Source organism: Mycteria americana, chromosome 1, assembly GCF_035582795.1.
Source record: "Mycteria americana isolate JAX WOST 10 ecotype Jacksonville Zoo and Gardens chromosome 1, USCA_MyAme_1.0, whole genome shotgun sequence".
NCBI lineage: Eukaryota > Metazoa > Chordata > Aves > Ciconiiformes > Ciconiidae > Mycteria > Mycteria americana.
Window position 1 is genome coordinate 5,072,749 of NC_134365.1, and position 17,039 is coordinate 5,089,787.

A 17,039-nucleotide genomic window follows, 5' to 3' on the forward strand; every position below is an offset into this window, starting at 1 on the left:
AGTCACTTCTTTGCAAGGTGTATCACTCAAGGTTGTCTCTCTAGATAGGCACTGTGCTGGATGATCTGTGCCTCTCACTGGGTGACTCATCAGCCCCTGGGGGTATTGCACAGATCCCTGCATGGGTTTATTTTAAGGCCAGCAGCTTTCTGCACTGTTCGATCTGAGTGCTGGCCCATTTCTCCCTCCCCACTGGGAGAGCACCGATCACGCCTTTAACCACATCCTCAACCCTTTCCCCCAAACCTCCTTGTCTTCAGGAATTTGATGAACAATGTTCATCTAGCATGAAAGAGAGACAGCTGATTTCCAAGGGCAAGAAGCCTTGGTTTCTTTGGCATCAAAAAGTAAAGAAATATTCATAAGTTGCCTAGCTCTAGAGGCTTCAGAAGGGAACCGCTGTCACACGTGCTGCTGCAATGCATTGCTATGGTCGGTCTTAAATGCTGTTAATCGTCCCAAAGGTGGTCCCTGTGTCGAAAGGATGAGAAGCCAAATAGTCTTTATAGCTCCCATCAATCAGTTTGTCTGCATTGTTTTTGGCAAACCAGCATTCAACTTCCTGCTGGCCGTTGTAGATCCTCCTCTGCTTCCACACAACAGGAACAAGCCGTCCCTTCACTTTCAGGGTGTTTGTAGGGTTTGGCTTTAATGCTTCAGTTTGGTTCTGACCAACCTGCTGACGACTTGTGTTTAGAGATTCCTGAAGAAGTTTAACATCATGGTTCAAGAACTGACCTGCAAGGCAAGAGAAAATAGGCTCCGTTACTGGCTGTTTTGTGCCTGTTTATAAGTTTTGTTTTGTTTTTTTTTTAATAGACCACATTTTGAGGATTCTTAGCATATGGGGTTGTAAAGGGCTTCTCTGCAATAGCAGGATGAATCTAGGTCCTGCGAATCTTTTCTAAATCTCACAGAGTAAAACCCTATTTCTTTTTTCACTCATCAAGACACATCGGCTGAGCTAAAGAGCTGTTTGAGCTGCTAGTGGGCCATGGTTACTAGATGATAATATAACCCATACAAAGCCCATCAGTAAGCAGAAAGAAGATCTAGGCTTGAAGCTCCAAGTTCTCTTCCCTCGCCTTTTCGGCAAGGTCTTTTTGGCCAAACCTAAGTGTGGATTTAGAGGTTTGCACATGCGAGCAGCCTGAATCCAAAACCACTCCTGAAGGATCATTTCCTGCTTAACCTAGGGGTACCTGAATGTCACAGAAACTATGGCTTCAGTCTTAGAGTTCTGCACCTGTATATGGCCATAAACATCACTACTCGTTGGCTGAAAGAACCCAACTATCTAGACATTCTCTGAGCCTTCCTAAAGCCTAATTGCTCTCAAAATGTGGGGACGGCTCTTCCTTCGTGTTTGAAAGAAAGGGGCCACAAAAAGTACTAATGTTTCTTGATCTCAGTCAGGCTCAGGTGTAAACAGCTCAATCCTGTGAAAACAGACCCTCTGGACATATGCAAGTGCAGTACTTGAAGGCTAAGCCAATGATCTCTGGCAATGTGCTAGCTCTGTGACTAGAGCTCTCTTTCAGAATCTTCAAGACTTCAGTTGACTGTCCTCTCTGCCTAGAGAGATTCAGACCCTACTTTGCTATGTCCCTGAGAGCACATCAGCAGCTGGGCTATTCTGAATTAAGAGTACTGTTAGAGAATCTCTTATTGGTGCCTTATTCAGGGTTCTTGTGCAATATTTGGTTTCTGTCTCTGTATTGGGAACATCAAACGTGTATTCTAATGACAACTGTATTGAACAATCATAAAAACAGTGGAAATGGGAAAAACAGGCACAGCCACATAGCTAGGATAGTGGAAGATAGCTCATACAGAAAAAGATGGGAGAGGAGTTGGGGATGCTAGCAAAAGAGAAGTTGTTTGGGAGTGGAAGAGTGGAAGTAAAAGTCTCACCTGGGAACTTAATCCCCACCTGCCTTGTTCGTTACCTCCTGTCTCTGTCCTCTAAAACTGTTTGGAAGGATCATTTTTCTCTGGCTTGCAGCTCTGAATCTGAGAACCTGTTACCTACCCAGTAGCCCGTGGGAGTCGGAAGAGAGGCCTTTACTGTTGGCAATGTAGAACCCCAGGTGATCCCTCTGATACAGGGCCGGCTTCTTGTAATGGTGGATGAGGATGACAAAGCTGATTGTGTCTCGTATCGTCACAGTGATGTTGGAATTGGCAGAGATGGACACCTCGAGGCTGCTGCTCCGCACAACGGCACTCCGATCGCAGGACAGAAGAAGTCTTTCCCCATCATCCAAGATGATTCTTTTGGGTGTGATCTCTAGGTAAGATCTTTCTGGCTTATTGCTGAGGATAGTGATGGTGCTGAAGTAAGTCCGATGCTTCTTGTGGCCGTTGGGTGGTGCAGGAGCTCCAATGAGTTGCCCATTCACAGTTACACCTTGCAGGAAAATAATCAATAAATGAAAGCTGGAACCAAGAATAGGTCTATTGTCTCAAATATATAAGCCTTGCAACTGATGACATGCAGATTCACCACCTCACGCTCAATTATTTCGCCTACCAGTATTCAAAGCAGTATGGCCAGTCTGTTATAAATTGATTACCTTATACAGAGCACCTAAATTTACCCAAGCTCAGAAATACTGGCCTTCCCTGGAGACGGGCGCCTCCAGCCCCATTAATCCTAATATTGCGTACGCAGTGCTACAGGATAGGATCAGCTGCTCCTCAGCACAGCCACTTCCTAAGCTCCATCCAACCTTAGACCTGTCTATCATCAAGACAATGATGTGTGGGGGTTTTGAGCCACATAAGACAAATATTTATCTTCCTGACTGCTATAGCCTGACCAACTGTGGTATGACTTACCTAGACCACCTATTTGTTGATGCATAACTCAAACCTGTGCAAACATACCAGATCTTGGAGGACTAAGAAAAGCTGCTGGCAGGCCTGCTTTTCCTCATATCACCAACTGGCATAGGGACTGAACTTCTAGGAAGAGGACCTGGGTGTATCTGAATGCTGCTGTCTCAGAGTATCTCAGTGTCGTGGTTTAGCCCCAGCCGGCAACTAAGCACCACGCAGCCGCTCGCTCACTCCCCCTTGGTGGGATGGGGGAGATAATCGCTACTTCCCATGGGCAGGCAGGTGTTCAGCCATCTCCAGGAAAGCAGGGCTCCATCACGCGTAATGGTTACTTGGGAAGACAAACGCCATCACTCCAAATGTCCCCCCTTCCTTCTTCTTCCCCAGCTTTATATACTGAGCATGACATCATATGGTATGGAATAGCCCTTTGGTCAGTTTGGATCAACTATCCTGGCTGTGTCCCCTCCCAGCTTCTTCTGCACCTGGCAGAGCACGGGAAGCTGAAAAGTCCTTGACCAGTACAGCAGCAACTAAAACATCTCTGTATTATCAACACTGTTTTCAGCACAAATCCAAAACATAGCCCCATACCAGCCACTATAAAGAAAATGAACTCTATCTCAACTGAAACCAGGACACTCAGAGTAGTAGACAGTTGGAGTTTAATGTCCCTCTCTACCTGACTCCTAAGAAGAGAACTAGCCTGGGAAGCCACAGAGTAAGGGTTACTGCCTTGGACAACATGCTAAAGACTGAGCAGGACCTGTAGTGAAGTGCTAAACCTCCTCAGGTAGCTGTGTAAGAAATTCAGGTTCTCTCTGTGTCGCTGCAGAATAGGACCCTGAACCCCACACTCCTGTTGGGTTATTTTCAGCTTCACCAGTGCTGCTCTTCCAGCTTTCCTCAGTTTTGCCCCAAAATAACCACTTCTGAGTAGTCTAAGGTGCAGATGCCACTGAGTCAGATGAAGCCTAGATGTCCACACTAAGATTCCAAATCATTTTAACAATTTTTGTGACTTCCTGTCCTTAAGACAGTGTCTCACTTCCTACAGGTCTCTGAACAGCTACCAGACAGTAACGATTGAGGAGGAGATTTGTGGCTAACCCAAGCTAGACCCAAGCCATCAACACTGAGATAAAATATCTCCATATCCCATCATTGCTGATGGAATCTCTCATTTCTGTCTTCATAGACTCAACTTGCTAGTGCTATGGAGTCTGGTTTTCTCAAGCTCATTCTGCATTTGAGCTACAGAATCACTCAAAACTGTAGCACAAACACAGTCTGTGAAAAGAAGCTTAAGGCAAACATTGCCAGGAGCTGGATCTTATTCACTAAGGCAAGCATGAACACAGAAATATGGAGGCTAGACCACTGCCACACAGCATAGAATTCTTATAACTTTATTGTGGGGTTGTTTATCTTCTTTGTAAAACAAGTCTGTGCATTGTCTCTGGTTTTGACACCCCTTCCTCCCACCGTTTCCCTGCTCAGGACATAATCTGCTTATTAGCTGCCCTGCTTAGAATTCCAGATCAGATCAGGCCAAAGTTTGGGTCCCTGGGGATCAGACTGGCTTGGACAAAGCAGATCCTGAATCGTGTGGGTTTCCTCAAGGCTGTCATGACTCAGTAACCAGTTTGGTGGTCCCTTCGCTGAAACAGCCTCAGTGCTTGGTTAGCCTGTTTGGATGATTTGCTCTGTCCTAAACCAAACAGCACTGTAAGGAAAAAGTGAAGTTCCAATAACAGAGCAATTTTGGCGAGTCCAAATCTTTTATTTGCATGTTGTGACTTTGTAACTAGAGGGCTGATGAAGTTGCACCGTCAAAGTAATGCATTGTCTCATGCAACGCTACAGGCTTGGGGAAGAGTGGCTGGAAAGCTGCCTGGCAGAGAAGGACCTGGGGGTGTTGGTCGACAGCCGCCTGAATATGAGCCAGCAGTGTGCCCAGGCGGCCAAGAAAGCCAATGGCATCCTGGCCTGTATCAAAAATAGTGTGGCCAGCAGGACTAGGGAAGTGATCGTGCCCCTGTACTCGGCACTGGTGAGGCCGCACCTCAAATACTGTGTTCAGTTTTGGGCCCCCCACTACAAGAGAGACATTGAGGGGCTGGAGCGTGTGCAGAGAAGGGCAACGAAGCTGGTGAAGGGTCTGGAGCAGAAGTCTTATGAGGAGCGGCTGAGGGAGCTGGGACTGTTTAGCCTGGAGAAAAGGAGGCTGAGGGGAGACCTTATCGCTCTCTTCAACTACCTGAAAGGAGGTTGTAGAGAGGTGGGGGTCGGTCTCTTCTCCCAGGTAACAAGTGATAGGACAAGAGGAAATGGCCTCAAGTTGCGCCAGGGGAGGTTTAGACTGCATATTAGGAAATTTTTCTTCACCGAGAGGGTTATCAAGCATTGGAACAGGCTGCCCAGGGAAGTGGTTGAGTCACCATCCCTGGAGGTATTTAAAGGATGTTTGGATGAGGTGCTTAGAGACATGGTGTAGTGGTGGTTTTGGCAGTGTTAGGTTTATGGTTGGACTCGATGATCTTAAAGGTCTTTTCCAACCTATATGATTCTGTGATTCTGTGATTCTGTCTCTGCACCAGAAAGCTGAATCCCCTGTGTAATCTCTCAGCACGGAGGTGGCTGCATGGCTTATGCAAACACTACATGCAATATGCAAAATGCCTGTGGCTGTTCATTCAGCTATGACTGTTGTAGCACTGGTCAAGTGCAACCCCCAGACCCATATTGGGTCTAATCATCAGGAACTGAGCTCTCCCATCTGGCTGGACTGAAGGGGTGCAATGTGGTCCTCATGCACGCAAGTGGGTCTCTTGGCTGTTTACAAGTAATTGCTGCTCTCTTGATTCCAGTCAATGAAGACCTGAACTAGGAAAAGTTTGGATACACATAAAGGCCAGTTCTCTCTATGGTTAGGTCTAACCTGTTGACAAACACTTCTGTAGATGAATTGTGTATGTAACAGTGGCCAGGCCTCCTCCTCACTTAGGCTTGTTGTGATTTTACCCGTAAGCTATGACGAAGTTGGAGGTCACTAAGTACAACTGAACAGTTCACCTCCCCTTCTAATCCAGGTGACTAGAGCCAGAAAACTCACGTGCACCAACTTTCCATTGCCTGGCCAGAAAAGCAACTTTTTCTAATTTTCTGCCACTTTCTTGCCTATGAAGCACCTTGGTGCTTAGTCTTATTGCTAGAGAGCTGGCCTTGCACTTCAGCTTTCCTCCACAAGCAACTGCTTTGCTTGGGTGCTTACCAGATTCCTTATGATCAGAGACCAGTCGGAGAATGTCCCCTGGTTCTCCGTCAATATTGAAGCAGACAGAAAACTTGCTGGAGGGAAAATCAATGACAAAGTGAGGGTCTCCATCCGCTGAGAAGACACGGAAAAAAAACACAAATGTGAGAGACTTACACAAAACTGCAGTGTCCAAGAATGTAACAAAACTGCTTTTCAAAGTGTGTTTGTCCCTGTTTTTTTCTAAGACCTCCCAGTTTGTTATTTTTGGAGGGTCGGATGGAGTTTGCCAGGAAATGCCAAGTTTTGCTTTGTTTTTCACAAAGATTATTTTGTTTTGTTTTGTTTTTCTCACAGAAGAGGTTGGGTTTTCAATGGAAACTCAAAACCCAAAGCAGTCCAGGTGAAAATCAGGATATTTTCTTCCTGGAATATCATTTCAGTGATTTATGGGAATTGTCATGCAGGTGTTTTATACTGCTCTTCTCCGTATTCTGTTGGGAGGCTACATCCCCCACAGCAAAAATGTATCCTCTCACCAAGGACTGCTGCATGGGCACACCTCACACTGAACCTTCCTGGTCCTCAATATCAGATTGGAGCAGTCAACAGCAGATTTTAAACAATGCCACGACCTTAATTTTTCAACAATCCTTGACCTATCATCAACTACCAGATAGTTGTTATTAATAATAAGACAAGCCCAAACCCTAGTTTTTAAGGTAAAGTTGACCTTATCCAGTGAAATTCAAGTCTAAATTCTTGATCTGGGCTTATTCTTCAGTGTTTAATGTATGAAAAGGATGTTAAGTAGAGGTGCAGAACCAACAGAGAAATAGCAAAACACTACAGAATTCTCCTTTTTTTTTTTCCTTTGACAACACTTTTTATGTTTCAGCAACATTACTTTATAAAATGTTTTTTGACTAGTTCTAGTACAGAGAGAACATGCTTCCTGTTCTCCCCTAATCTACAGAAATCATAAACACAAGGATCAAGTGTTGTAGATCATCTGCCTTGCTATGTTTCCTCACACTTCTTCTCATTACTGATCCTCTCTGTATTTTGGTTTTGTTTTCATTTTCCTCCCTACTCTGCAGGTGTAGTAAATAGGATTTTGGCTGATCCGTCGGGATGGTTATACCACAGTGGCATGCAACTGAGGTTTCCATAAATCAACCACTATTATTTTGGATTATTAAAGGCATGAAAACAGTCACTGACCTGAAGTTTTGGAGATTTTAATTCTTTGTTTATCTTGCTGTCTGCGTATACCTATAAGTGGGGAAGGAAGGCTGTTACAATTACTTATTGAGCAGCAGAAAGAGCCATGGTATAATAATGTTCCCAAAATGTTATTCAGCGAGATTATGAGACGTATTCCTGCAGCTACTTTAAGCTTCATTCAGAATATCAATTTTTCTTCGATAGTTTCTACAGAGCAGTAAGTGCTTCCAGGGGGTGAGTTAGGTGCCTAAAAGGTTTGCTCAAGGTCAGCCAGCCCACAATTAGCAAAATCAATATGAAAATTTCAGCTTTCTGTTTACCACCCCACGGTTCATTGGCTAGATCATCCCTGTTGCCAAAGTCAGACATGAGATCTTTTTGCAACCGATGCAAAAAGATTTCTTACCAACACATGGTTATTTTTCCCTCATACCTGGTGGTGCCTTGTGTCCCTGCAAGCTCTGCAACTTCTCACCAATGCCATCAGTAGAAGGGCTGATAAACTCCTCTTGAGGTGGTTCTGAATGGAGCCCAGCCTCTCTCATCTTCAAAACGGTGAAGGGAGTAACAAAGTTGTAAGTCAGGGCCATTGACTTGGCTTTCTCCATCAAATAGTCTTTTTCCTGATTGTCATCAGTCTTTAACCGGGAGTTAAGCAATTCCTTGATGGTAAGGTAACTCCATGCCCTCTCAATGTAATTTTTGTCACCTTTGCCATCTTCCAGGCCGGGGACACCTCTGATGTCATTCCTGCTTGGCAGGTCAATAGCCACATCTGTTTTGAGGAGGATGTACTTCTTGGAGTTGCTAGCAGTCACCTCTACATGGAGACTATCTGAGGTGTGGTTGATGAGTTTGCCAGCTATTATAATTTCAGAGCCATTAAAGTAGTTAGGGAAGAAGTTCTGGGTGACTTGCTCCACATTGTCTTCAGGGTAATCAATACGGATGTCAGAGAGAAGGGGTGTTCCTATTTCATCATAGAACCTTAAACAAAGACACATTTCTCACCATTAGTACTGTTCATTCAAGTGTATGCACATGCTCTTGCACTTATACATGGCCAAGGATACAGTCAGACTATCTAATATGGCTCCTAAGACATTCAGGGGCAGTTAGAGCTATCAGGCTCCAAATTTAACTACTGCATCCACTGTAACTGGGCCCAGAGAGACGGGGGGTCTCTGCCCTTAGAGATTTTCAAAACTTGAGTGGACAAGATCCTGAGAAACCTCACCTAAATTTGAAGTTAGCTCTTCTCTGAGCAGAAGGCTGGATTACATGACCTCCAGAGGTCCCTTTCAACCAAAATTATTCTTTGCCTCATTTTAGTTTTCAGTGTTTCTTAGGCATCTAAACAGAGTCTCCTAAGTATGCTCAGAAGCCTCCCAGCATGGCCTGGCAGGCATCTACCTTCCACTGTGATTCCAGAGCTCTGCAAGGAGATATTTGTGAGCACTTAAGTTTGCTTAAGAGGACCTGTTCATTAAAAGTAAATTCTTGGCTTCTCAGGCTCGCAGAAAGCACCCTAGTTATTTTGAAATGTACTTAGAAGAGATGCTGTTACCCACAGTTTTCTAGTGGTATTATGCATGGTATTCCAGAGACAGCAACTGTAAGACCAAGATGCTAGGTCCCCCAAAGCTGGGAAGTATCTGAACCAAAGCTTCTGTATCACTGGAAGAGCCCTAGATACTACCGTTTGGGATGGTCAGTGTAGGACAGGCAGGAATACAGTTTTCTGAGGACCAAAGGAGAAAGAAAATCAAGAATGAATCTCACTATACCCCCATAAATGAGGACATTTCCAAGGAATGGAGGAATCCTAACTACTAAATACAGGCAGCCTGGCAGAAGAGAACTCACTGCTACCTTATTGCTGATTTTCTGTTGGAGCAAGAGATGGCTTCTGTGGAACCAGAGAGCTTAACCGTATAATGCCTTGTTAACGTGACCTACCATACTTCTGAGAATACCTTGCACTGGACAGGCCCGAAAGCCTTTACAAGGGGTCCAGGCCCAAGTTTACAGGACTGTGTTTCCCCTGCAGTGATGTGCTTTTGGTGGCTCTTCCCAAGCTGCTCCAAGAATGCCATATTTCCCATTTAAATGCCAGACTCCTCATCTCTTGGCAAGTCATTTGAGTCTAATTTGGTAAATAAACAAAGAATTGGCCTCAGACCTTTTTTAGTTCAAGCTGCATTTATTTTTCACATCTGCTTAAACAGATTGTCTGGAAGCTAGACTCACACTTTCTGTTTTATTCTCTCTCCAGGGAAACCCAAAGCCTGAATTGGTTGACTTTCTTTTAAAGTCTCTCTGAGCACTCAGTATCTTTGATGCAGAGACCTCGTCACATTTTAAAACATGAGTTAATTAAACCTGAGAAGTCTCTGTGAAATAACTCCTAGGTCGTAACAAATGCTGGAGTGAGAGATACAACCTGTCTTACAGTACAATGTAAGGAAGTACCTGTGTAAAAAATACAACCCACTGACCACAAAAATCAGAAATTACATTGGCACCCATGTAGAGTTTCCCCTCCAACAGTGATTTGAATTGGCCTCCAGCAAGTGATTGTGCTTTTCTGTATAAATTTGGCACCGGATGCCAAATGGGTTTGCTATCACTCAGCTTCATAAACAGTGAGCTGTTTGTCAGACGGAGGTGTTTGAACAAGTACTTGCAGTGATGGGTTCCTGCAGCCCAATCAATCAGCGCATCCTTCATTTGCCAGGGAATGCCACTCGCTATCCAAAATGCATGTTCTGAGAAGCAAATGGCACGGGCAGAGTGGCAGATGTATCTACAAAATCTGGTTTAAAAGGAACACATCCTTGTCCTAGTATAACCGCGACAGAAAGAACAGTTCTAGTAGAAAGTGCATGGTCTCATTGCTCCAGATAAAATTAGACACTAGCCAGGCAAAATGAGAAGTCTCTGCTCAATGATTGCCTCTTTTTGGTTTCTCAGGGTCAAAACACTAACATTTTGGGAGTGAAAAACAAACATTTTTGCGTGGAAATACTGACACGCTGCCTGACATTTTAAACAGAGCTGTGATTCAGTTATCTTTTTACTGTTCCTCACTCGGGTCTCCCCTGGAACTACAGCTCCCCGAACACAGAAGAGCAGCATAATCTCTGGTCCTATTGACTGATGAGTATTAGAGGAAACCTGTTAGGAATTTGGGTCACAAAGAATGAGGGAATGAAGTGGCTATATGATCATCCCAGGAATGACCCTTGTGTATTTTTCAAAGTCGTCAAACATTTTGGAGTTTGGGCAAAAGATTATCGTTTTCAAAAAATAAAGAAATAATTTTCTGCCCCAAATTGGGATCTTCATTCCTGAGCCCCTCCATGCTGTTTATGTTATCAATTTGAAGTGAGCAATGCATCCTTTCCTCCCTCCATCCACTTGTGGAGATGTGGCACTTATGCCTCCCATCTCTCCAGGTTTACATGCCCAAGACAATGATGTGAATCAGGAAAACAAATGCCTTGTTCTGAGGGGCTGGGAAGCTCCACTACAGCTCAGGGAGGAAACAATTTCTGGGTAGGCATCCTCAGTATCTGAGCATACTCTGCTTCTCGCAACCAGAGTTGAGCCTCAGGGAAACTCCCATCTCTTGCGATGTCTCCTTAGAGGATTTTCCTTCCCAAAACCCTTGCCCAGAGGACCCAATGCAGATATAAGTACAGAAAAAGCAGAACAAACCCTTTGAGGTGGCTCGCTGCATCCTCATCCTCCTGGAAATGCCTCGTCATGCCACAGTTCTCCAGTGCCATCCTCTCCAGCAGCTTGTGGTCTACATCATTGCCAATGCCGATGGTGAAGAGGCAGAATTTATCACGGATGGCATCCTTGGTGTTGCTGAGGATTTTGGATGTCTGTGTTTCCCCAACAGTGGGCCTCCCGTCCGTGAGGAAGATGATTAGAGAGACGCTCCTGGCATCAATATCATTCTGAGCAATGTAATCATTTAGCAGCTTTGTACCAGTCTGGAGAGCACCGTTAATATTAGTCCCTGGGAAGGTATCAAAATGATTAGCTCATTTCTCCTTCTAAGAGTGGTATAAATAATTTCACTAAGCTCCCTTTAGTATGATAACAGCACCTCTGTTCATCAGGATGCTCCCTTTCTCTACAAGAGGTTGCACTTGTCCTTTAATTCAGTTCAGCTCAGTTACTCAGCACCAGTTTGGGATAGCTGTTTATAGTCTTATGAACTGAATTATGAATTGCAGTTTATTATGTGAAATTGCTGTATCCTTGAATGTCTCAATGTGCGATAATCAGCTGTGGTAAGCAGAGTCACAGCCCATACCATGTCCTGCCAGTACATACAAAAATAGTTAAACTTAATTACGGGACTCTCCCAGATGATATCTGAACTAGGAAAGCAAGTTCTGCTCACTTTGTCTGAAAGGGCACAAGATTTGAAGAGAGGAAAAAAGCCTTGAAATGGGAAAACAAGTGGTTGGGTTTGTTCTTCAAACCCCAGGGGCTAACAAAGTTTAAAGGGAAGAGCAGTGGCTTTGTTAGCTGGGGAGTGTGTTTTCACAAAACAACTGGCTAGCAAAGAATGGAGCTGCCTGAAGTGGGGAGAGAGGGAGAAAACAGAAAATAAATGAAGGAACAGATGTACATTAGAAGAATAGCCATGAAAAGGATCCAAGCCTACTGTGTGTTCAGAAAAAAAAAAAAAAAGCAGGGAAGTGAGTACAGGTATCTCCTTGCTCCATGTATTTCTTATGCTAGTCAAAGCAAAGAGGGATTGGTTGTGGAACCTTTGTAATATCAGTACATCTGGGTTAAAAACAGCTCTCAGAAAAAAAAGCAGGTGAAATGGGTTAAGAGCAATACACAACAGAGTCCTGGGGGTCTGGAAGGGGAGATCTAAGAAGGTTGTCAGCAAGGATGTGCTAGCAGGTCTGACCATGCATCATATACCTAGAAACTTAGCGCGCACCGCTCCAGTGACTGCAGCAAGACAAGGAACAGGAAAGGGGCTAAGACTTCTGAAAAATCCTCAAAATCCAAACTGGTTTTTTGCAAAATGGTTTTGAACCAAAACCCTGCACCTAAATATCCTATCGCTCTCTCAGTGTCCATCCAGATCCAAAATTTCAGAAAGAATTTTTTCCCCAGAAACAAAAGCAAACCATCCCACGTGGCAGATAGTGTCACTTCAAAGCCAGCCATATCACAGAAGCTACCAAGCACTGAAAACTGCCTTTTACCACATGCACAAATATTTAGCAGCAATATTTTGTTCCCATTTCTTTGGTGTGTGAGTATGACACAGAGGTGTAAGCACAGCACGTTCTTTGTGTGCGTGATCTGTGAGCCTGAGTGCATTCACGTTCACTGGAAGATACTCAAGCAACAGCACTTTTATAGGGAAAATGCAGAGTTAGCCAAAACTAAAGTACTGCCGGCCTGTAGCGGAGAATCACTGCACCTTCCTCTTGAACCCGAGTTAATAATTTCCTTTTACTTTTGTTCTCTGGCAGGTTCATGGGCAAACTCAGCTGGTGCCTGCACAGGTCTTTTGGCACTTCAGGAGTAAAAAACTTTGTACTCTGAGTTTAGTCCCACTCTTGGTAATTGTTTAACTGGGCAGGTCCCTCAACCGCTTCCTAAACTCTTCCTCTCACAATACAAACAGTATGGCAAACCATCCTGTTCGCTGTGTTTTTCCATCAGAGAGTTTCCTTTGCTAGGAGTGGTCACTTGCTCAGGGGCAGCCATGGGAAGGCCCTGTCTGACCTTCAACCAGCTGTGACAGCTTGCGTGGGGAAGAATCTGCATAGGTCATGTTGCAGCTCTCTGCTTACCTGGGGAGTGCTCAGCTAGGATGGGCACAGCTGCCAAAGTATGTCTGATTACAAACCTCACTATGTTTTTTTTTATACTAGTGTCCATAGCCTCATAGGAGGCCACTGAATCAAATTCAAAATCATGCCTGCACTCTGCTACTGCTCTCGGGACTCCTCCTCTCCCTTCTTCACTCCTGGCAACAAGGCACAAGCAAAAAGGGACAAGAAATTCTTAAATGTCATTCTGGCTGCTCCTTGGTAGAGACAAGAAGAAGACAGTGCTAGGTGAGAAACCAGGTCTTGCAGAAGGCAATCCCACAGCCCACACTGGGTAGTCCATCCCTGGAGTTTCCAGCCCAGGCAAAATCACATGCCTGCTTTTACACAGGCTTTCAGAAACTGCACAAGTACTGGCCCTGTGTGTCCTTCACCAGGATATGGTATTTCTTCCTGTGTCCTCAAGAAATAATGCTGGGAACTTTCCCACTCTGAGGTTCTCACCAGATAAATGGGAGAATGGGCCCGAGTTGGCTTTAATAAATATATCAGGTCATATGACTGGATCTGGGGACACCTTCCCATCATGTACACTGATAAAGGGCACATATCTTTCTGTCACATAACCCTGAGTGGGGGTAGGGAAGGGGACCCCTTGTCCCATGACCTAAGTCCCAATGTCTTTTTATTGCTACATGCTACATGACCGCATTCACCACTCTCCATTCTGGTGTAGTTAATTGCATAGCAAAATTAATCCCGTTCATATCTCTGGATCATACCTCCAGTAGGTGACATGTTATGAATGTACTTTTTGGCATCTCTTATATTATTTGGAGTAACTGGCACCAGCTGGTCCTGCTGCCAGACCTTTATTCGGTTCGAAAAGCCAATTATATTGAAGTGGTCTTCAGGCCTTAGGTCCTGGAGAATTGTGAAGAGAGCTTCTTTGGTCTAGAAAGAGAAGAGAAAAGAGACCAGTAGGCACAACTGTCACTGCTTTAGTGGGCAAGAATTTAATTCTTAAGATGTTCTATCTTATATTGTATCTAAGATGTTAATATCTTATAGATATTCCTACACTGCCAGTTTGGCTCATGAAGAAAATTGGGATGTCCTTCCCTGTCTCAAGGCCTGATGTCTGTGGTGCCAAGTGTAATTGTAAGATGAAAGAACAATTCTTGCCCAAAAGATTTTGCAAAGATGTGAGACGTGCCTGGATCTAACTGAGCTTAAAAATCATGCATGACAACTAGGATAAAAGCTCCCAGGAAGAACTGGGAGAACCATGCCCTGAACTAAGAATTACTGAATAATGTTGACTAATACAAAAGCCTCATGGAGTTCTTCTAAAGTCCTCTAGACTTGCAGTAAGCTGTAAGTGGCATATGGTTAAAAAGGTTACTTATGAGTTGAAATACATCTAAATATGTCAAGGATGCACATGCTCTGTTCATAATTAGGGTACCGATTGGTATATACGTCCTCCAATGAATACTTCCAGCAATTAACAAATGTTTAAGCTAATATGTTCAAATAAATAAGATATAAAAAGAAGCCCTGACTAGTCATTGCAGATTCTACCTGCTAGTTGGTTTTGTCCCAGGCATGCTGTTTTTCTAGCAATATGCCAACGTTGTATTGCTCTGCTGTTCATCATCCTATGTAAATATAGGCAACCAGAGTGAGGAAAGCTGGTATCAAGTTCATAGCGAAAGACGTTAAGGCTTCTGGGTGACGGGAAAGACAGACCACTGAGGCCAAGTCAACAGGAAGAGTGCAGATATGTGCAGTACTCCCCAGTGCGGCCAACTTTGATTTAGCAGCCATGCAGCTGTGTTTGCATGGAGACAAACTTCAGTTTCGTAAGACCAACTGAGAGAAGATGCCCAAAAGCAGCCTCTGTCCATGCAAACATACCCTATATTGGGATGCAAAACACATGGGAGGAATACAAGGCAATATCTGTAAGCAGAGAGATCAGCAGCTTCTCAGCTCTGCCCCTTCTTGGCCACCATTAAGCTTTTCAAATTCCAAGGAAAACTATGCAGGAAATAATATGGTGGACTCATCAGCATTTAAAGGTTTCTCTCATGCTTATCAGGGAAATATGCAAAGGGTTTGTGCAGCAGTGCTGGAAATTACATGTTTCAAGGCCTGATGTTGCTATGTAAAGACAGTTTGGAAAGGAGCTTAATGCACTGATCAAGCTGTGCCGTCAATCTCCCTCTGGATTCTGCATTGAAGCTGATGATGCAATGATGCAACTGCAAACAAATTACGCACCGCAGTGGAATCTCTAATTCTCCCAGCTGGTGACTTGGCTTCCAACTTCATCTGAAGTTAAGGGGAATGTTTCCCACAGCTTCAAACATTTTGGAGCCAGGTCTGGAGTCCCTCCCTGCCTGTTTCTGTCCTCTGTATAAACCATTTTCCTCTGTAGGGATCGCAGGATTCATCCCTCCATTTGCTTAGCAGGAACATTGCTCCACGTCTCACCACCATGCATTTGATGAATGTTTCATAGATAAGAATACTAAACCAAATGTTGGTGGAAGAGGCTCTTTCAAAGAGAAGGGGAGAACCCCACTAGGTTCACATCATGATGTGCACCAAATAAGCCTTCAAGAAGATGAATGCCTGCCCCAAATATGAGGGCTGTCTCCCCAGTCTAACAATCCATAGAGAACTTGCCAAAATGAGCTAAATAGCCATTATTTGAAAAAGAAGGAAAGGTTTTATGGTCTGTCATCTCCTCTTTTACAATAGCCTTTGTATTGTAAAAATGCATCAGATAATGCATGACATCACCCCTCAGAGGGACATTCAAACATTTACAGTCCCATTTTACAGAGGTGAAAACCAAGGCACAGGCTACTTTAGTAATGATGTCAAGGCCACAAATGGAGAGCTTTCCAAAACCTGGAGTTTCCAGGTCTCAATCCAGTAGGCCAGACCATCTCTCATGCATGCATAGAAGGGCAAAGCAACAATCACACAGTGGAGAAAAGGACTCCGATTTATTTCATGATAACAAGAGTAGCCTATGCATTTGTCCCTCAAAAAATGGGATCAAAGTAAGCAAAAAGTGAAAATGGAGAAGCTTCTATCCTGTGTGAGTGTGATCAGGCTTTCATGCCAACCTCTGCTGAAGGAAATTTTGGACAGGATGTTAAGGCAAGAAACAATGAGACCACAACAGCTTCCCATGTGCAACATCCCTCCTCCACTCCCCGCCAGGGTAGGCAAGGGAAAGAAAAAGAGGTGCCTAGAAGCAATGATTTGGAGGGAAACTGATTATAATTAACATCACTTGACCTTTCCCATTACAAAACCCCTATTTTCAGTTTTTTGCAATTCTGTCAAACTGCACTTTTCTCAGAGGGATTTATTGGGCTCAAACAGCTCTGTTGTTCCTGAGAACAAGGCAACAGATAAAAATAATCTTGCTTTGGCCTTCTTGCAGAGAGAATGCATCTCACCTCCAGTGTGCTCAGAAATTCCTTTTGACATTCTTGCCTGTGTTAGGGGAAAAACAAGGGGGAAAACAAGGGGGAAAACAAGGGGGAAAACAAGGGGGAAAACAAGGGGGAAAACAACGCAGACACCAGTGCAGTTTGTGTGTACTCTGCGTCCAGGCTAGAATTGCAGATGGCTCAGGAGGGAACTGAAGCAGACTTTCCTAGAAAACGCAGCACTTCCCTACACCCTCATACAGGGGCCAAATGTGGGGTTGGGACCATCTCTCTCTCCCCTTCTTTCATCCTCTCTTTCCTTTTTGTCTCTTATTTTTGTCACAGTTAAGTCATTTCCATGGAGTTTGAGTCAGTTTTTCCCAGGAAAAAGTTCTGTCATATTTTAATGCAGAGACAGCCTGGATTCTGGCATCTCTA

The 17,039-nt window shown here is 44.2% G+C and overlaps 1 protein-coding gene across 1 annotated transcript in view; it reads right to left on the reverse strand.

Moving 5' to 3' along the window:
* Positions 1-346: 346 nt before the first annotated feature.
* ITIH5 (inter-alpha-trypsin inhibitor heavy chain 5) overlaps positions 347-17,039 on the reverse strand; it is a 48,765-nt gene continuing 32,072 nt past the window's right edge. Inside the window, exons 8-14 of the mRNA XM_075519325.1 lie at positions 13,929-14,100; positions 11,045-11,354; positions 7,758-8,311; positions 7,322-7,372; positions 6,116-6,232; positions 2,033-2,410; positions 347-738 (exon numbers count right to left, since the gene is read on the reverse strand). Coding sequence (XP_075375440.1) covers positions 440-738; positions 2,033-2,410; positions 6,116-6,232; positions 7,322-7,372; positions 7,758-8,311; positions 11,045-11,354; positions 13,929-14,100 — 1,881 coding nt within the window. The 3' untranslated portion in view covers positions 347-439. The remainder of the gene's footprint in view (positions 739-2,032; positions 2,411-6,115; positions 6,233-7,321; positions 7,373-7,757; positions 8,312-11,044; positions 11,355-13,928; positions 14,101-17,039) is intronic.